Source organism: Helianthus annuus, chromosome 10, assembly GCF_002127325.2.
Source record: "Helianthus annuus cultivar XRQ/B chromosome 10, HanXRQr2.0-SUNRISE, whole genome shotgun sequence".
Lineage (NCBI taxonomy): Eukaryota > Viridiplantae > Streptophyta > Magnoliopsida > Asterales > Asteraceae > Helianthus > Helianthus annuus.
This window is the reverse complement of record NC_035442.2, coordinates 24,524,151-24,546,370: the sequence shown is the minus strand read 5'-3', so window position 1 is coordinate 24,546,370 and position 22,220 is coordinate 24,524,151. Positions and strand designations below refer to the sequence as shown.

Below are 22,220 nucleotides of genomic sequence, written 5' to 3'. Positions count from 1 at the left end.
GGTGCGCGAGCTATTGGTGCTGCTCCAGGAGCTAGTTCAATCTGGATTTCGACCTGGCGGTGAGGCGGTAGCCCGGGTAAATCTTCAGGAAACACTTGGGGAAAATCACGTACAACTGGGATATCCTCTAATTTCTTTTCTTTCGTTGATGCATCTGTAACAAGTGCTAGAATGGCAGTGTGACCCTTTTCGCAAACATTTCTGAGCCTTCAAAAAGGAGATGATGCCAACCACAGCACCACTCTTGTCACCTTGAACTTCGAGAGGTTCTTCACCAGAACGGGGAATACGAACTATCTTCTCCTTGCATAAGATCTCTGCTTGCTGTTGGGATAACCAATCCATACCAATGACGATGTCGAAACTACCCAGAACTATAGGAATGAGGTCGATGGAGAAGGTCTGACCGGCTAAGACAATGTTACAACCCTTGACTACGTGTGTGGCCTCTAAACTTTTACCGTTGGCTAACTCTACGACATGTTTGGTGTTTAAGGGTGTTGGTGTACGTTTTAACATTTGACTAACTTTTAGAGACACATAACTGGTATCCGCACCCGAATCAAACAATACAGTAACATAAAATTCTTCGAGAAGAAACTTACCCATAACTACGTTAGGATCATTCCTTGCATCACCCTGCCCCAGCACGAACACACGACCCCTAGCATCATTGCCATTATTGTTTCCCCCGTTGTTGTTGTTGCCATTGCCCTGGTTGTTGTTATTGTTGTTGTTCTGGTTCTGGTTTAACTGGGGGCAATCACGTTTGAAGTGTCCTTCAGCACCACATTGATAGCATCCTCTGTTGCCTCGCTGCTGTTGTTGCTGCTGGTTTCGTGGAGCGGTGGTTGTTGTTGCTGATTCTGGTTCGCAGGTCGTGAGCTTCTGCAATCTTTAGCCTCATGACCAAACTTGAGGCACTGTTGACAACGACCCTTGTTGCACTGGCCGTTGTGGTGCTTGTTGCAAGTATTGCACCTTGGGAGATTTCCTCGATATCCACCCTGTCTTTGATTGCCCGAAGATTGCTGACCAGGGCTCTGGTAATTATCAGTCTTGCGCTGCCGAACCTGAGACTGAGTTGTAGCTGAACCTTTGCTGGAATCCCCATCCCATTTCCGCTTGTTGTCACTAGGAGTAGCGGAAGTAGTAGCATCGGTAGCACTGATACGTTTAGGCAGCCTGTTCTGTTCCACGGCCTGATCTGTTAGGCGATGAGCAAGGCGCTGAATATCCTGGATGTTAGCAAGGTTGGCCGATGTCACGTGGATTTGAATTTCTGGTGCCAACCCTTTGAGATACAACTCAATACGTCTGATAGGAGGGTCCACCATAGTTGGACACAGAACAGCCAGCTCGTTTGACCTTTTAGTATATGCCTCAATTTCCGACCCAGTCATCTTCAAATGGAAGAACTCCACTTCTAACTTGTGGATGTCGTCACGTGTGCAGTATTCCCGTTTAATCAGCTCCTTGAAATCATTCCAAGGAGTGGCGTTAGCAGCTGCCAATCCTAAAAGTTGAACTTGCGCATTCCACCAAGTCAGTGCAATTCCTTCCAGAGTACCAGTGGCGTATTTCACCCTGCGAGCCTCAGGGCATTCACACATCTCAAACACCGACTCGAGCATTTCAAACCAATGGAGGAGTCCCACTGCTTCCTCCGTGCCACTGAACGTGCTTGGACGACAGTCCATGAAATTCTTGAAAGTGCAAACAGGTGGCTGAGCGTGTTGACCTGTTGTGTATATAAGAACAGGACAAGGTTAAACACAAGAGTTGGTTTAGAGTGTAGGATCTAAAGATCCTAGTGTGAGTTACGAATGCAGGGTATACCTCCTGCTTGTGCGGCTGCAAGTACCGCAGCAACTTGTTCGTTAATGAGAGCCGGCAACTGGGCTTGTGTCAAGTTAATGCGTCCAACCATGATCTTCATAGGAAAGGTAACATAAGTGAGAGAGCGTTCGCGGATAGTGCGATGACAGAAGAGAGTAAGCACACAAGTGTTCTCAAGCAATAACGAATAGTAGGCAATGTAATCTAAGCATACCACGAGCAAAGTTCTATGTAATTCTAGCAAGTAGGCAAAGTAAACATGAATAGTAGTACCTATGATGTTGAGCCTTGCACGTGGAGCGAAGCGTCGTTGTGGATCGTTGAGCACTGTACTGGTTATAGTCTGGTTTTAATAAAAACGTTTTCCCCATATTAAAACCAAGTTCTCTATAACCAATGGCTCTGATACCAATCTGTCACACCCCCCAAAAGTCCACACGTGGAGTACCACCGCTTGGAGGCGTGACTGACCAGGATCAAGCCACCAATCATATTGAACATGTAAATAATAAGTAATAAGTAAAAGTAAATGTAATTCAACCAAACCAATATGAAAGGTGTTCAAAACATAAGTGCAATATCAATGTTTAGCGAAAGCATAAAAATAAACCCAACATAAGTATGAATATGTAATGTCAAAATGTTTAATCAAAGCATTCACGATCCTTGTCCACAACGACCGCGCCTCCCAGTGCAAGCTCCATGTCTACCTAACGACCTGCAAGGCATGTAACAGAGAGTCAACAACTAGTTGAGCGAGTTCACAGTGGGTTGTTTAGTAACAGTGTTCATTTCGTAAAACGTTTGTTTGTTTAGTAACCCATGTATCGTTTATAATTACATCGCGGCCCTCCAGGCATGTTTGCGAAGATTAGTGGGGGTTTCCCATGTATTGTAGACTAGTTTTATTTGTATCGCGGCCCTCCAGGCATGTGTGCGAAGTTTAGTATCAGTATCGCGGCCATTCCAGGCATGTGTGCGAAGATCAGAATCAGTATCGCGGTCATTACAGGCATGTGTGCGAAGAGTAGTGGGGGCTTCCCCATGTATCACTAGTCTAGCAGTATCTATAAGTGATCTTTCCCAACCGAGGTCAGTATTTCATAATTCCCAACAACAACGTAAATACAGATAATCATCCAATCCCATTCCCTACCCCGGGAATCCCATGCCTTGGTAAGAGTGTGAACTCACCTTGGTTTGCTCAGTATGCTAAGTTAGGTGCTCACAAATAATCAATGAAGTCCTATAGTATGCACGTATACTAAATCAGTTCAAGTTTATAAAGTTCCACATGAAACCGAAATCTCTAAGTGTACGGGATAGTTAACATCAAGTAACACGTAAACAGATAGTCATCTTCATATCATTCATGCTTCACATAATTGTCTTTCACAGTTTTTGCTAATGTGGTTATTAAATAACACAATTGTGAGTTATCAGTCATAACGAAGTTAATAACTCAACGGGGTTTATAAACATACCGGAATAATAAACTAATAGTGTAGTTAACTAACAGAGTTAACCAACAAATAAAGTTAACCACTTAACAACTTAACAGGAGTGTACATGCTTAGCAAAGTTTGTATATTTAATAGAGTTGACACTAAATGAACCAACAACAAACTCAGACTATACAAGCATCATGAAACTCAGACCATACAAGCACCAAAAAGTCGGACCATATGTCCCTTATAAAACTCGGATCAAGCATCCCTCTTAAAAACTCGGACCAAACACCCCTCTTAAAAACTCAGACCAAACACCCCCTTATAAAAGTCAGACCAAACACCCCCTTATAAAAGTCGGACCAAACATCCCCTTATAAAAGTCGGACCAAACATCATGTGCAAAAACTCGGACCACCATCAAGGCATAAAACTCGGACTAGACATCCTCCCTAAAATTCGGACCATGCAACATTACAAAATTCGGACTTGTGACTTCACAAAGTCCTGACACCTAACTCCGAGTTATCAACATGCGTGAATTCCAAAACCATTTTACAAAATTTCAATGGAACAGTTACATTGCAGGTTACGATCAAAACCCTAATTTTCATACATTGGCAATGCTGTAATCTAATCAACAATCAAACAATTCTAACATATCAGGCATCTTAACATCAGGCAAGTGATTACACAACTGTTCATAAACTATTTCACAGCAATCAGAATGATCAATAAACACAGAACCATTGTTTGGAGAGCTAGGGTTTGCATGAATCAAATAACCAATGATTAACAACAAATAATCATTAAACGTTTACCTTAGATTGATTCTAGATGGATTTGGGAAATCAAGATTGATGCGAGAGAACTTGTGTAGCCAAGAATGATGAGAGAAATGATTGTATAGAGAATGATTTGAACTGCCGTAGAATGATTTGTGAGGAAGGTTTTAGGGTTAGGAGTTATTAAGGATTTCACTAACTACTCTACTCACCCCTAAGTATCATCTTTTACATAAAACACACGCACTACATATAATTTACAGTTTCATCATCAAGTTCATGTATTTGTCAAATCATTCATAAAATAACACATAACCGTGCAACAATCACAATACACTTTATCATATCACAACGTATACAGTTACAAAGCAAACAAATTGTGTAAGTAAACAACTAGACAAACAGTGAACGTGCAATAAATGCGAAAGTGGAATCTCGGAAACTCGAGTTGTCACATATCATGTACCCAACATGCCTCGCAGCAAGATATCAATCTAACCTGAGAGCTTCGCACATGATTATTGTGAAGAGGATATTACGCTATCTGAAAGGAACTCCTACATTGGGGTTGTGGTATCCTAGAAAAGGCGACTTTACGCTCGAAGGGTATTCCGATTCGGATTTCAGATGCTGCAAAGTCAATACAAAATCAATGACTGCAGGATGCCAGTTCTTTGGACCTAGATTGGTTACCTGGCAGTGTAAGAAACAAACGTCTGTGGCGTTATCTACAAGTGAAGCGGAGTACGTTTCTGCTAGCAGTTGCTGCTCTCAGATCCTGTGGATACAGCAACAGATGCGCGACTACGGTTTGCAGTTTCTTAACACACCTCTTTTTGTTGATAATGAGGCCGCTATAAATATAACAAAGAATCCAGTACATCACGCTAAAACTAAACATATAGAAATTCGTCATCACTTTATTCGCGATTGCTTCGAGAAAAAGTTGATACGAATTGAGAAAATCCACACTGACGAACAGAAAGTTGATTTACATACCAAAGCTTTTGATAAAAATCAGTTTAAATATTTGTTAAAACTGAACGGTATGAAGCTTCTTTCGGTGTCAGATGGCATAATTGGCGTTGATGAGAGTACTGTTGCGGATTAAGATGAGAAACAATCTGCAATGGTTTGTCGATTTTTTACTTGTTTTGGTATTTAGGGGGAGTAGATGTATATAGTTTATTTTCAGAAAATACAAAAACAGTAAAAAAATGCAAAAATACAAAAACATGATAAAATTGAAAAAGAGCTTGTGTAAAAAGGGAAAACGATAGTACATCGGCTAGACAATTACAGTATGCTAAAGAATTGTAAAGATTAAATGAGTTAAACAATCTTACTAATGATGTGTCGATAGGTTTTCACACATTTAGTAGATTTATTCGGGATATAAACCTTAAATTTCAAACTTGTGAAATTCATGGGGAACACTACTTGGATATATAGGTAACCCCTGAAATCTCGTTTGAAAGGTCCCATATTCTGAGATACTAGGTCTTTATACTCAGTGATATTTGGGGTATTATTTCGGGACTTCTGCTGAATGGAAGTTCTGACCTAGTCCCCGAATAATACTTTTCGCAAAATGCTTGAAATATAGCATCGCCCTCAGCAAGCTGATGAAACAATAAAATTGATAGTCGCTGCTGTTGTAACTAAAAGATCCTCTAAAGGGGACACACCAGAAAGTCGAAGCCGTCATCTCTCTACGTATACAGAAGTATCGACCTGAGCTCTCACGGCCCTCGCATTTAACCCCTTACAGGTATTATCTGTGGTATACTCACCTGTAAGACTGAATATCTGGGATTTTGGATACGGGAGTATATTCAAGAGGTGGGACACATGAATGAGCTAAGTTCATAAAACATCTAATTCGTATCCTGAATAGATTGAAATGTGTGTGAGAATTTAAGATGGATCAGTATATCGACAATCGACATGAATTGTTTAAGTCTGAGTATGAAATGAAGCTTAACGGTACTAGTAATTTGTCTGAAAAGCTGATATGATTCCCTGACACGCTCGCCAAAAATAAGTTTGTATATAGTTTAATTTCTTTAAATTTCTGCAATTTAAGTTTCTGTATTTCATTTCTTAGTTTAGAACACTTTATTAAAATCCAAAAAAAAAATTATTTCTGCTTTATTTTTGACAAACCAAAGCAGAGAGTTAATCGTTGGATTCTTGAAGATTGAAGCAGATGCAGGAAAAGTTCTGAGCTGAAGAATGAGGAAAGCTTACATTGTTGGAGTTTGAGATGTTAAAAATTAAAACAAGTTCATTAATTTGATGCTTGTTACATTTTTTAGAAAATGTGTGAAAATTATTGTTTTCAAAATCAGTTTGATTCATCAAAAGATCAAACAAGGTCATTAAATTGGACTTGGTAGATTAATTGAGTAATCAGGGTCATTAACTTGAACCTGAATACTTGAGTGGATTTCTAGTACTGATTGATTGTGTGATTTTGTAAAGAGATAAGTTTGTAATGTTTGATGTTTGAGACACAGGTTTTGGACTTCATCATTCCCACGGAAGTTAATTGTCAAAGCTTGAACCAGATCAAGACCTCAGATTCTAGCATATTGAGAGAGGGAGTCTGTGAAAGGGGGAGTCTGGATCAACGATCAAAGGGAAGTCTGAAGATGAAGCCAGGACAAGATTGTGAACTTGTGAAGATTGAATGCTTATGATGTAAAGACAGAGAGTTGGAGAAAAGACCAAGACTGAAGACTCGGAGCTGAAGACTTCGTCAACATCCAAGGGGGAGTCTGTTGGTGCACGGAATGTCTGTTGACTACATATACATTGAGTCTTAGGTCAAGTTAAGTCATCATAGGAGCTTGAAAGTCAAAATTAGGTTTAATGTATAGGTTTCGCTTATATGTACATGTGTAGTAGAGGTTTCGCTCATATGTCATTAAGGAGGTTTCGCTTATAAGGATCTTGGTGGTTTCGCTCATGTGGCATGTCATTGAAGCGAAATCTGTCATAGTATAAATAGTCACCATGAGCGAAACCAGTTCATTCAGTCAGTATCTTGGAGCGAAACCTAGTCATGCTTGTGGTAACGAAACTCTGTCAAAATCAATTCAGAAAGCATCAATATAGAAGGAATTAAAGAGGAAAAGCTGTTGTAACTTCATTTGCATTGATTCCGCCTTTGTATTTGAAGATGAACTACCTTGACTGACATTTCAGGGTCATAGAACCGGTCCAACATCATCTTCATTAAGGAATTGTAAAAAGGATGGTGTTTGACTGGATAGATTGATATCTGCAAATAAACAATTTAAACTTACAAGTTATTATAAAAATCAAGTGGTATATTCACACACTTAAGGTATTATAAAAACAAAGCACAAACGAAAATCATCATCTCCCACAACAATTAAGCAAAATTATATAGTTGATTTATCAATCGTAATGTAGAAGACAACATCACGAAGATGCATGCACAAATTGTGACAGAGAATGCTATTAGTAACTTCATTTAAGTTAATGCAGTACTTAATCAATAAAAATACACCAGATTACAACAACTATTATTTGCTTCAAGAGAGAATATGAAACGCCGTCAGTGACAAACACATACTCATAACATCAAATAATGATTAATCTAACATATATAATACAAACAATAAATTCAAAAAAACAATACTTGATTTTATAGCGTGTAATCTATAATATGCAATAGAACCTTACCGATTTTGATAAGAAAGTTATTTGAGAAAACCTCCGAATATCTTTTCTGGAGCTTATATTCAATAATGGAGTTGAAAAGTATATTAAATGGAGTTAATATAGATGTTACATTTACACTTGTTGGTTGAAATTAGATTTTGTAAAATTTATACTTTACCCCCTTCTACATTAAAAGATCGCAATTTTTAGACAGCAATAACCACTGTTTGAATATAAATTTAAATTAGTAAATACGAAAAAACTTATCTATTAATTTAATATATTTATATTTATATAATTAAAAATAGTTTTTATATCCCGATATTAAAGATTATTATAAGTGAAATAAATAAACAATGTACAAGTTAGTAGATAAATATCTTATTTTCAACAATCCCAATACAATCTCACCTCTTCTTCTCCGGCGAAAAAAACTCTATAGTTTCTTCTTCCTTAGACTTGACGATCAGAAGTTTGAAGTTTTAGATCAGGTATTTTTTTTTGTTCTCTTGTGTATTTTATAGGTATGCTTTAATATGTTCCTTTCAGTTTCCTCATTTCAAATTATATAAACATCAAAATCATAATCTACTGATGTTAAAATAGATAAACTTATATGAACTTATTTTCTTTATTTTATAATAAGATTTATATCAACCTATTTAGTTACATTTTGATTCATTCCATTTAAGTACATAGTGTTAGATTCATATTGTTGGTTGTAGGGACCATATTGAAATACACAACATATAAGTTTGGTCCTACAGAGTGTTGGATATTTTTTTATACCTTAAATAGAATGCTTTTCAGATACAATTGATTTTATATTTTAGTATTTAACTGTTATTGTATTTTTTTACTTTCAGATGGAGTTTATGATAATTATCAACGTCTCTCAATTGGCAGACCTAAATGAGGGATTGGTAAGCTATATTCTTAGAACAAATTAGCTCAAATCACAATTGTATGCTAAAAACTGTATTTATAAAATTAAAGATATATTAAATGTTGTGTATTTTATATACATAGGTACTTCCGAAGATAATGGCTAACCAATTACCAAGAAAGTGTGAAGGGATAAAGTTGGTTGATTATACGGGTTTTAAGTATAAGATTGCAGTACAGAGCATCGTTCATAAAAGTAAGAGGATAAACGGGCCAGAATGGACCCGATTTGTTGAAACTTATAGAAATAACAAAATAGACAAGCTGTGTTAAAAAAAAATTGAAGGAAGTAAAATTTGAGTTAAATGTTTTGAACAATGAGGGATTGGAGATTAGAAAAGATGGCTCGAACAGAGATTATGTTCATGGATGCTTGATACAGGCTGAAGAAGAAACATACTGCAAGCAGGTTAAAAACTGCTACTTATTTTTATATATTACCAGTGTATCTTTTGGACTGTTAGAAAACTTCTAATTTATATTTTGTATCCTATATAAAATCTAGTATGACATTTCTAAAATATATGAAATTATAGCATTTACCACACGATTTGCTGAAGCTGTTGTCACAAAGGAGATTAAAAATTGATAACTTGGTTGCCAAAGTACATGGACCAAAGCAGATGTCACACCCTGGCTTTTGCGGAAGCGTGGGTTTATTTGGTGTGACTTCTTAATACCATAGCACAATCACAACAATGCTATATGAAAATAAAACACATGATAGTCATACATTCATTAAGTTTAAAAGATACCACACATCATTGTTTTTAAAAGTCGACACATAAAACAAAATACAACCATGACATAACTGAAACACGTTCATACGAAACAACAAAAGACTTGACTAAAAACACGGTTTAAGACTTGTAACCCGTCCAAGCAAGGGTCACACCTCCTAAACCTGGATGACATCATTACTCCCTACGCAGCTTAACACCATTGCACACTTGGCCAGATCCATTAATTTCCTGAAATACATGTAGTTTGAAAAATCAACAAAAAGTTGAGCGAGTTCATGTAAAAGTGAGTATGTATAAACCTTTCATGTATAAAAGTCCCTAGTATGTAGCAATAAGGAAAAAGAGATCACTAATGGGTTGCAAAGCCACTGGTATGTGTGAGAAAGTGTAGGAAAACTCAAACCTAGCAAATTTGTTACCGGGCTTCGGCGGTAAGACACAGTCAGCTCTATGGGCCGCCCCGGCCTCACGGGTGTGGGCTCGCTACACCCAAATAGATCTATCACTCTTGTGTCCCTCGGTCCTAACAACGAGAATTAATGGCCTTAAGTGTTCTACCCACCCCTCACATGATCTAGTAGTAAACCCTCCCTACGCTAACCATACCATGTAAATAAATGTTTGTAATAATTATCGCATGCATTTCACCCCCGAAGTATAAAACTGAAAATAGTAAAGAGAAAAGGGGGACATGAACTCACAGAAGCGCGTAGTCTGTAACATCAAGCTCAAACTCGATCTGCTGCGTGACGACCTACACGTACTAATGTCTATTAGACGAACGGGCCGTGCCTTGGCTAAGGGTTTAGTGTTTTGAGTTGTGCTACTTTGATATTATACTTGTTAAAATAATAATAATTATTTTAACTTAACGTTTGTATTTAGGAAAATAGTTAGGTAACTATTTCGTATTCACACTTCTTAATTATTTTATAAGTGTATTTTCTTCCCAAGGATGGGGGTATTTATACATGTACACTTTATAATTCCGAAAAATATATTTTAAGTCCCACTTAGAAAATATACTTAAATTATTTGTTTAAAACATCTTAATTCAAAATATACATATTTTTCAAAAAAATATTATATTTTACTTCATAAACTTTCCAAAATAATATTTTACCAAAAGTATACGAATAAGAGTATTTTTCCGAAATATACATAAGTTACGTTTTTTAGCGTTTCGCGTTGTAATAATAAATGCGTAACTAGAATATTTATCTTGTAAGAGTTTTGGGTATTATTTTGGAGTCGTAAATTCATGGTATATATAAGTTATATTATTTTATACTAAAAATAATATAACTAGTTCACAAAATAATCAAATAATCACACAAGCGTTCTAGTATAAAATATATATTCTAAATATATTTTTATCAAATTTTACTTACAAAAATCAAACTCCGGCACTTAGTATTTTTGTAATAAAAATCATGGCGAAGTTTATTTTGTAAATAAATTTAGAAATATATTTGTAAACACTTACTAGAAAAATATTTTCTAAGTGTTGGATTTTTAGGAAAAATTCGTCAGAGTTTCCTTTGTAAATGGAGGCGTCCATGCTTTCTAGCATATCATTTTCTTTTGTAAAATCATTCAATCAATCATCAACCAACAACATACAATCTCTAATTACCAATCTTGACAAAAAATAAGCATGAACTATAAACTTATGAACTTGAAAAATTTATAAAAACATGTAGTAACTTACTAACATACTTAGTAAGTCTTGTTACCTTTAAAAATGTGATTGGTTCTTTAAAAACTTTATTTTTAAAGAATTTGTATTTTCACAACTTCTAGTCATAATTCCTAAAAATATTTCTTTGTGAAATTTTCTTGTTACACAAGTGTTTCTACACTTGTTTATCCACTAAAAATATGATTAGTTTATGTAAGATCCAAGTTTTAACGAAACCCATACTTTTCACTCGGTTCTTTCGAAAAACCACTCATGGATCTTTGGATCTACAAGATTACATCTCATTTTGATCTTTATTTTTCAAGAGAACATGTATTTATTCAAGTTCATAGTTTATGTGTGGATGATTCCATCATCCATAACATTTCTAACTTTCACATCTTGCTAGTTCATGTCTTTAAACATGATCTAGCATGTCCATATGAGGATCCATATCATTTTAACTAACAAACAACATTCAACAAACATAACAACATAAGAATAACATGATTTCATCATTACTTTAACCATACATCATCACTAGTTAGTTTATGTTCCAAGACTTTGATTATGTTCTTAGTGTTTCTTGATATTTCACCATTCTTTTCACTATTAACCATCAAAAATATGAAGAAGATGAAGATCTAAGAAATTTACTACTAGCACAAGGCTAGGGGAGTTCAAGAGTACAAAAGTGGAGGATAAAAGAAAACGAAAGAGGTCCTAGAGCTTCTGAACACACCGAGCTTACTTGTAGGATCTCTAACACCTTTGGATATGTATAGATTGCTTGAAGGAAACTTGAAGGTGATGATGGTGGTGCTTGGGTTTTCGGCCGAACACAAGGAGAAGAGAAAGAGAGAGAGCTTGTTTGTGTTGTGAGTTTGTGAATGAGAAGATCAATCCATTGTGCACTTATATAAACCATGTTTCCATATTAACCAATGTGTATCATGTCTCTAATTACCCACCACTCAAATAAAATAATGTAAAGAATTATGGGGGTGTCCCCACTTCCCATAACCGGTTCGGGGGGGGGGGGGTATGGGGTTGGTTTTCAATTGATGGTTACTAATTTAGTTAGTGATCTAGTTAAGTAACAAGTGTTTAGTTAATGGTTATGGTGTGTTATATAATATAAAGTGTGTTAGGGTGTTCGGGGATCCTAACTAGCTCAGAAAAATAAAAACAATGTGTTTGGCAATATTTTTATGTTCGGGGTAAAGTCCGGTTGTTCGGTTGGGTGTTTTTTCCGTTAAAGTGCTTAATTAATCCATAAAGTGTCTTTTATGTTACTTTTAGTGACACATTTAATTCCCAACACTTTGGAAAGTATCTAGGACTAGTTTGCCAAGTTTTTGCACTTTACTAGCATTATTAAATGCTGAATTTTTGTTATTTAGTGCAGAATTCTGCATTTAAAGTGTGTTTTAGGCACTTCCGGGCACTATAACTATCACCTACTGACGCAGTTTTATGGTCCTCACTTCCCTACACTCCCTACTAGTGTAGTATTCTATCTCTAGCTCATACTGGCCTCACAAACATTGTCTGTCTAGGTGCTGGCATTGTCAGCATGTTTTCTAGGTTATCCGCTCACTGTGCTAACTGTGCTTTGTGCATCAAGTTTGTCACTAATGTTTGTGTGTAATAAATGGAGTGACAGTGTAAAATGTGATGCATGTGTATGTACGTAACAGAAGACAGAAAGCAGTTTAATCACAGTTGTAATCAAGCACAATCATTAAACACAAACTAAATATTAATTCATTGTACGATACCTGTAAATGTGAGGGTTGTCACATTCTCCGCCCGTTAAGAAAATTTCTTCCCGAAATTTTAAGTTCTGCTTCTAGTTGCAAGGGTCTTGGGAAATAAATGGGGGTATTTCTCCTTCATATGATCCTCACGTTTGCACGTGAATTCTGGGCCGTGTCGTGCATTCCATCGAACTTTGACGAGCTTGACACTACTCATGCGTGTCTTGTTAATCTTCCAATCAGTAACCTCTACTGGTTCTTCGACAAAGTGGAGCGTGTCGTCAATATGAACTTCGTCAACAGGAATGACAACTGTCTCTTGAGTCGAACTCTTTTTCAGGTTTGATACATGGAATGTATCATGAACACCATTAAGTTCAGCAGGTAGGTCCAACTTGTATGCTACCAGCCCAATCCTTTGCAGGATTCTAAACGGGCCAATGTAACGTGGATTCGGCTTCCCACGCTTTCCAAAGCGTACCACACCCTTCCAGGATGAAACTTTCAATAAAACCATATCTCCTACCTCAAATTCCAGAGGTTTCCTTCTTCGGTCCGCATAACACTTTTGTCGATCACGAGCCACCTTGATGCGCTCTCGGATCTATGCAATCTTGTCTGTCGTTTCATGGACCAATTCCGGACCAACTAGTTGTCTATCACCTGCGTCAGCCCAGCAAATCGGTGATCGACATTTGCGTCCATAAAGAGCTTCGAACGGTGCGGCTTGAATACTTGCGTGATAACTGTTGCTGTATGAAAATTCGACCAGTGGTAGGTGAGTGTCCCAACTTCCACCTAAATCCATTACGCAAGCTCGCAGCATATCTTCTAATGTCTGAATCGTTCGTTCACTCTGTCCATTCTTTTGCGGGTGAAAAGCTGTACTTAGGTTCACCTGAGAACCGAATGCTTCTTGAAAGGATTGCCAAATCCTTGACACGAATCTTCCGTCTCTATCAGAGATGATTGAGAGAGGCACTCCATGTCGTGCAACAATCTCTCTCATGTATATCTCAGCAAGTTTGCTCGTGTTGTCTTTTTCCCTGATGGGCAGGAAGTGCGCATATTTCATTAGACGGTCTACTATTACCCAAATAGTATCGTGGCCTTTGGGCGTCCCTTGCAATTTCGTTATGAAATCCATTGAAATCTGTTCCCATTTCCATTTGGGTATTTCAAGTTGCTGTAGAAGACCTGAAGGCTTTTGGTATTCGACCTTTACCTTGGCGCACGTTAAACACTTGCTAACATATACGGCAACATCGCCTTTCATCCTAGGCCACCAGTAGAAATCCGTAAGGTCTTGGTACATCTTATCCGCTCCGGGATGAATTGAGTACCGTGACTTGTGAGCTTCATCGAAAATAACCTTTCTCAATCCACCAAACAGAGGAACCCAAATTCGTCTCATGAAACATAAAGTTCCTTCCTCGTTTGGTACCAACTGCTTCTCAATCCCATGGAGATACTCGTCCTCAATATTCCTTTCTTTCAGAGCTTCTCCCTGCGCGGCACGAATGCGCAATGAGAGGTCTGTCTGGACAATCATTTCCAAAGCCCTAACCCTTATGGGCTTGATCCTTTCTTTTCGACTTAGGGCATCGGCGACCACATTCGCCTTCCCTGGATGATACTTGATCTCACAATCATAATCGTTCAACAGCTCAACCCAGCGTCTTTGCCTCATGTTAAGCTCCTTTTGGTCGAATATGTGCTGTAAGCTCTTGTGATCAGTGAAGATCGTACATCGCGTACCATACAAATAATGTTGCCAAATCTTCAACGCAAATACCACCGCGCCTAATTCCAAGTCGTGCGTGGTATAATTTTTCTCGTGAACCTTTAACTGGCGAGAAGCATATGCTATAACTTTCTGTCGCTGCATCAATACGCATCCTAAACCTTGACGCGAGGCGTCACAGTATACTACGAAATCATCCATTTCTTCAGGTAGCGATAAGATTGGTGCATTACATAGCTTGTTCTTCAACAACTGAAACGCTTCTTCTTGTTTGTCTCCCCAATCAAACTTCTTGTCTTTCTGAGTAAGGGAAGTCAAAGGTTGAGAGATTTTTGAGAAATCCTCGATGAACCTTCGATAATAACCAGCCAAACCTAAGAACTGTGGAATCTCGGTTGGCGTCTTGGGAGTTTCCCAGTTCTTTATCGCTTCGATCTTTGTGGGATCCACATGGATGCCATTTCCATTAACCAGATGTCCAAGAAATTGGACTTCGCGTAACCAGAACTCGCACTTCGAGAACTTGGCATACAACTTCTCCTTTTTAAGTAGTTCCAAAATAGCTCTTAAATGCTGTTCGTGCTGATCCTTTGTCTTCGAGTAGATCAAAATATCATCGATGAACACAATCACGAACTTGTCGAGGTACGGCTTACAAACTCTGTTCAATAAATCCATAAAAACGGCTGGCGCATTTGTCAACCCAAACGGCATCACCAGAAACTCGTAATGTCCATATCGAGTTCTAAAAGCAGTCTTGGGAATACTTTCCTCTTGTATTCTCAATTGATGATAACCTGATCGCAAATCGATCTTTGAGTAGAAACTTGAACCTTGCAGCTGATCAAATAGGTCATCAACTCTCGGCAGAGGATATCTATTCTTGATTGTCAACTTGTTCAGTTCTCGGTAGTCGATACACATGCGGAAACTACCATCCTTCTTCTTAACGAACAAAACCGGAGCTCCCCAAGGCGAGAAGCTTGGTCTGATGAATCCTTTGTCTAACAACTCCTGAAGTTGCGTCGACAACTCCTGCATCTCCGAAGGCGCAAGTCGGTAGGGTGCCTTAGCCACAGGCGCGGCGACTGGAACTAAGTCAATGTGGAACTCGACTTGTCTTTGCGGCGGTAATCCTGGCAAGTCTTCTGGAAAGACTTCAGGATATTCTTTTACGACTGGAATGTCTTCGATCTTTGGCTCAGCGGCTTCTTTATCCACGATGTGTGCCAAGAAGGCAACACATCCCTTCTGTAAACACTTTCGAGCCTTCAGACAGCTAATGATTCTCAAAGGCGTATCGCGCTTTTCTCCATGGACTACGATCGTCTCTCCATCTTCTATTGGGATGCGGATGGTCTTTTCGTGACAAACAATATCGGCTTTGTTGCTTGACAACCAATCCATCCCTACTACCACATCGAAACTTCCCAACTCGACCGGTAGTAGATCCAAAGTGAACTCGCGTTCTCCCAGCTCAATTACACATCCTCGGACAACTTCATTTGCTTCAACTAGCTTTCCATTAGCCAGTTCAATTGAGTACGGGATATCTAACTTACTAGCAGTTAACCCAAGCATATTCTTAAATTCTAACGATACAAAGCAATAGTCGGCACCAGTATCAAACAGAACAGATGCAAAGCGTTGGTTTATAGGGAATGTACCAGTGACAACATTTGGATCCTGGCGCGCTTCCCTTGCGCCTATGTTGAACACTCTCCCACAGGCTTGATTCAGTTTCGGGCATTCCCTCTTAAAGTGCCCAACTTCTCCACAATTAAAACATCCCGGTCCTCGACCATTCCCATTTCCATTTCCACCTTGAGTGTTGTTTTGGTTGCGATTTCCATTCCCAGCTTGATTCGCAACATTTCCACGGTTTCCATTTCCGCCATTTCTTCCTTGTTGGCGGTTTCCATTACCATTCCCATAACCTCGATTACCAACACGCCCAGCACCAGTTCCGGCCCAACACGTATCCTTCGTGTGGCCGTTCTTTCCACATGATTCGCACTTCCTCAATCTGCACTGACCAGAATGATGGCGCTGGCACGTATTACACTTTGGCAGGGTACCATGTAACCCTTTCCTTTGTTTTCGACACCGGTTGTGGCTCTGGCCGGTGTGCTTCATTCACCCTTCTTTTTCACATTACTGGTACCTTGCTTGAAGTTGGAAAAATTCCGTTTGTTTTCACCAGACGACTCCACATGAGTCTCTTTCTTCTTTGGTTCAGATACTGAAAACTTGTTCAATCTAATAGCTTCTTCAGTAAGTACCACACTGAGATCAATGGCTTCCGTGATCGTTGCAGGCTTGGACGTGGTAACCATACTCATGATCTGAGGTGCCAATCCCCAGATAAAGTGCTCAACACGTTTAAACTCGGGCGTGACCATGTACGGCACTACATGGGACAAATCGTGAAATCTTTGAACATATTCCGCAATCTTAGGACCTTCCATCCTTAGGTGCCAGAACTCAGTCTCTAGCTTCTGTATTTCAGCATGTGAGCAGTACTTCCTTCTCATGAGCTCCTTCAGCTCATTCCAGGTTAACGCATAAGCAACAGCTTCTCCTAAAGTTTGCACTTGCAGATTCCACCACGATAGGGCACCATCCAGAAACAGCCCTGAGATGTAGGTCACTTGTTGCTCAGGAGCACATTTGCTCATCCTTAGGACAGAGTCTGTCTTTTCAGCCCACCTAACAAACGCAACAGCACCTCTAGTGCCGTCGAAATTTATGGGCTTGCAGTCGAGGAATTGCTTGTAGGTGCACCCTGCACATACGTTAGAATTTACAAATGGTATTAGCGGTCGTGCTATAAATATCCAAATGTATTGTAGTATATCTCAAACGACTTAACATTGCCATTGGGTGGATTGTTATTACCGTTTTTGTTCGAGATATTTCCACTTGTCTCTGCATGGGAAGCCACATATTGGGCTATAGCCGCGGCAATTATCCCTTGGAGTTCTGCCTCAGTAGTGGGCATGCGCGGGTCACGTCGTGGCGGCATCTTCTAAAAGATGTTCATGTAGGTCAGGTAATAGTAAGTATATAATATGCGTACGTAATAACATCCATCAATCACATAACATCACATGTTATAAAATTAAAACATATAATTCAACAAAGCATATAGTGAGAACGTTGCCATTGAGCTTCATTAATCACGACCACAATATTGTTTTACATGTTTAATAGTACATCATATATCAAAATAAGATCATGGGGCTACATCACCCCTAAAAATACAAGTCTGTCTACACATATCATATACAAAAAGTGTGATCTCTCAAAAGTCTTCATAAACTGGCTCAATCGCGACTTTCTCACCAAAAAGATCGACTTGCATCAAACCAAAAATACCTATGCTGATGGTGGAAGAGGAGGAAAACGAGAGAAAAGCATGCGACGCATGTGCAACCAGTCCTCCTCTAAGGCACGACAGACGCGCATCACATATGTAATCTGCTGCTCAGATGTCAAGAAACGAACGTCTGAATCAGGGTAAAGCGGACGTGGAGTGTGCGGTGCTGCATAGGGGGTCTGACCGTGACAAGGCGGACGTGGAGCTCTCTCCAACTCCTGAATACGACGGCTCAGGGCGTCCTGCTGTAGCTGCAGCGACGCAAGTATATCCTCCGTAGTGTACCCCACATGAAATGGGAGGTACGGGTCAGATAATGGCATAACAGGGGGCGTAGTCCATAAAAATGGCTCGCTCGATGGTATGAAAGATGGTGCAGCAGGTGGTACAACATGAGGAAACTGTGATGGAAACGGAAAAGATGATGACAGTACGGGTGGAACAGAAACAGGCGGCTGCCTCGATGACCCCTCTCCAGGACGAGGTGGCGGTATGTCCTGTAGGAACGTAATGGGAAGATTAGTACGATAGGCGTCTGTGGTGTGTAGGGGAAACAATGGGATATCAGTGGGTGCAGAAACGGGTGCTACTGGAGGAGTGACAGGTAGCACAGACGGTGGGTAAGCGTCATCATCCTCGATCCACCCGTTGCGGGTGTCAGCATAACGAGGATCTATGTGAGAAGCAAAAGGTGCACGGTCAACCAATGCCGGCACGGGATCGGGTAAAGGTGCGTCAATAAAAGGATCATCCACCACTGGTGGAGCAACAACGGGAAGATCAGCAATGGGTATATCATCAACAAGAGGTGCAATGGCCGGTGCATCATCATGTACAGGGTCGTGCTCTGGTGCAGGATCAGGAGCAACAACAGGCTCTGGGGACATGACAGGCTTAGGGTCAACAAGGTCCATATCAAAATCGGCAGGGACGTCAAACAACGGATCAATGGGAGCTACGGGCGCCTCTAAGGGCTGGTCCATATGAATAAACTCAATGTCCTGGTCAGGATCGAAGTCAGGGGAAAAAGCTGGATCAAAATCGTCATCGATCTCGTGGTCAAACTCAAACTCATGTGATGGACCAGGTGTAGCTGACATCGCCATGTCGGGGTCGGCGTCAGGAGAGTGATGCTGCACACCCTGGTCATGCAGAGACGCAGATGCCACAGACTCCAACGAATCTGGGACAGGTGAACCAAGAGGAAGCTCCTCTACAGGGGCCTCAGCAATAGGAAGGATAACGTCAGCATCAATCGGGGCCCCGCCCTCATAGTCGTCCTCAGGCGGACCCTCCTCGAACAGATCAATGTCGTCGTCAGATACGACATCGAGTGGCACATCCGCCACGGGGAAAGCAGCAAGCGGAACGGGACCAGGGATCACCGCAAGAGGTAGATCCCCAGCAGGAATGCCATCAGCAAGCTATATCTGAACTCCGATGTCTGGCAGAGCGAACGGCTAGAAATCATCGTCGTCCGTGCTCGTGGTGTCTGATGTGTATACGTCTCCCTCTGATGGTATCTCGTCGTCTGACACAACCGCCATGGGGTCTACTGTGTCTGATACTCCTGTGTCTAAAGAAGAAACCATGGTGTCTGTAACACAACCACACATATGCACAAATATCAACATGATATCAAATAAACATGTAAGTCACAATAAAGCAAACAAGTAATTCTCCTAGTCTCCCTAGACTACCCTCCCAGCCTCTCAGACTGAACTTCCTAGCCTCTCAGACTAACTCCCTGGTCTCTAAGACCAACCTCCCAGTCTCTAAGACTAAACCTCCCCAATCTCTAAGATTTAACCCTTTAGTCTCTAAGACTGAACCTCCCTCAGCCTCTAAGACTGAACCTCCCCAGCCTCTAAGGCTAAACTCCCTCAGTCTCTAAGACTGAAATATAATTTTTGAAAAAGTGTATTTGTGCCTTTTATTTGTAAAAATGTTTTGTATCCTGGATCTTGACGTTTTAATGTATGCAATGTAAAAATGTTTTTGTGAGAGCCCTAGTGATTATAGTCTAGACTCGAGAAAGAATCCTAGTTCGCTATGATCGAAGCTCTGATACCAAGCTGTCACACCCTGGCTTTTGCGGAAGCGTGGGTTTATTTGGTGTGACTTCTTAATACCATAGCACAATCACAACAATGCTATATGAAAATAAAACACATGATAGTCATCCATTGTTAGTTGCATTTTTAGGCATGTTTTCTAGCACTATAATATTAAAATAATATCACATATCATGCATATATCATAGTCAAACATCATTATTTTGTGAAACATCTGTTTTTGGTGGAATGGAATCTACTTTGGTTGGTTTTCTTTTGTAGGCGTGGAGCGATCGCCATATATCACAATGGGTGTGGAAAATCTTAAGAGGTGTTCATAATAAAACAAGAAGAGCAAAGCAGCCATTGATGCGATGGAATTTATGTTCAAGCTCAGTCAAAAGGAACAATGCGGTTAAATATTGGTAACTTAGTGGAAGGTGTCAAATTAAAAGCTCAAGAAAAAAAAGGGTTTAAATGTTGTCTACAACTCTACAAGGGAGCTCGAGATAGCATGCTAGCATCCAACAAAAAAAAAATAATAATTAATTTGTTTGCAAATGGGTTGTTGTTGGGCTAGACCATCATAAAAAAAAGGAAAAGATTAAATGGGCCAACAATGTCACGAGAAAGTGTAGGAAATCAAAAAGAGGAGGGTGATATCATCAAAAGCAACTTGAACGAAAAAGGGGGAATCGATTTGGACGGCTGCTGCAACTCGAGATCGGAAAAAAAAGCATTTTCTCTTTTGTGATTTTTGAGAAAAATTTGTTTAGTAAGTTTCGGGTGTTTTCTTTCATATTTGGATTGATTGTTCTAGCCATCATGTCTGGCTAGACTTTTTTAGTTTCGACATCGAGGTTTATTTTCTTTAATTTGGTTCATAAACTTATGTGAAACGATCACGTTAGATCCAATTATTTTAGTGGTATGTTTATATGATTCTTGTTTTTACTACGGATTCGATCCGGAAAATATTAGATTGTTAATAAACCTGATCAACTTATTAATTTTTCTAATAAAGTTCAATCAATTTTTAGAACCCTAATAAAGTTTTAATTTTTGACGCAAGGAACAAATAATATTTTGAGTTTGTCTATGAACCCAAAATTATTATAGAATCATATAATATAATTAAACACTCCGAACGGCGTGAGTGTTTGATTGTAATTGATACTTCTATCCCACAACCCGCACGCTAATCAACGAACGGCGTTTGGTTAGACATTAGATGGAGTGGACGTCCGAACTGCGTGACGTCTAGTGTCGATACAAACCATTATTTAAAAAGGATCATTGCACCGTAACCGTTAATGATCGTAAGTCGAACCGAATCAAGAAATTGCCCTGATGTTGAAATTAGTTTTAACATCTGAAATTTCCAACCACTTTAATTAGCTTTTTTTTAATCTAAAAATTATAAATTGTTTTTACGTTTTAGTTAAACTAAAAACCCCCCTTTTAAAACAACCGTATCTGTGTTTAAAACATTTTGGCATAATTCGTTAATCTGTATCCATGTGGACACGAACTCTACTTCCACTCATACTAGTAGTTTTCTTATTATTTTATTTGCTGGATTCGACTCCCAACAAATTGGCGCCGTTGCCGGGGATACGGCAAATTTAATCGTTTTATGCCAAGATCTTAGCGTACAGGTATACCACTCGAGATTGACCCGGAGATCGAGAAAATAGTAAAGAGATTAAGGAAGCAACCAAAACAACGAAAGAAGTTAGCAAGCTCCTCATCCTCTATATCTTCACCTCCGGTCACCAACATTTGGCAAGACGTACTCTTGTCAAGTGAATCTGAAACCGAAACAGAATCACAATCCCATCAAGAAACACCCATCACTCCACCACACTCACCTACCCATACCCACCAAGAACCAAACTCACCTGAATCTCCAACTCCCACAGTTACAATGGCAGCTGAACAAACCCTTAGACAATGGGCAACTCGTGATGTCCCACAGCAACCACTTTGCATTAACTACCCTACTGTGGAAAACTTTGAGCTGAAATCCGGACTCATTCATCTATTACCCCTTTTCCGAGGTCTAGAGAATGAAGACCCACACAAGTTCCTCAAAGAGTTTCACGTTGTGTGCTCCGTCACTGAAGACCAAATCAAGCTAAGGGCATTC

The 22,220-nt window shown here is 39.5% G+C and overlaps 1 protein-coding gene across 1 annotated transcript; it reads right to left on the bottom strand.

Annotated features, from left to right (window-relative positions):
* Window positions 1-18,016: 18,016 nt before the first annotated feature.
* LOC110880826 (vegetative cell wall protein gp1-like) lies at window positions 18,017-21,853 on the bottom strand. The gene is made up of 3 exons (XM_022129268.1): window positions 21,736-21,853; window positions 19,523-19,614; window positions 18,017-19,441 (listed from the first exon to the last, which is right to left on the bottom strand). Exons 1-3 carry the CDS (start codon window positions 21,851-21,853, stop codon window positions 18,017-18,019), a joined length of 1,635 nt encoding a protein of 544 aa, XP_021984960.1.
* Between the last annotated feature and the right edge of the window lie 367 nt (window positions 21,854-22,220).

Coding starts and splice junctions, on each gene's coding strand:
- LOC110880826 (XM_022129268.1), bottom strand. CDS start 21,853: ATGTTGGTGACCGGAGGTGAAGATATAGAGGATGAGGAGCTTGCTAAC. Junction 19,615..21,735: donor CTCCGGGTCAATCTCGAGTG/GTATACCTGTAC, acceptor GTTGTGTTACAG/ACACCATGGTTTCTTCTTTA. Junction 19,442..19,522: donor AGATACCATCAGAGGGAGAC/GTATACACATCA, acceptor GTTCAGATATAG/CTTGCTGATGGCATTCCTGC.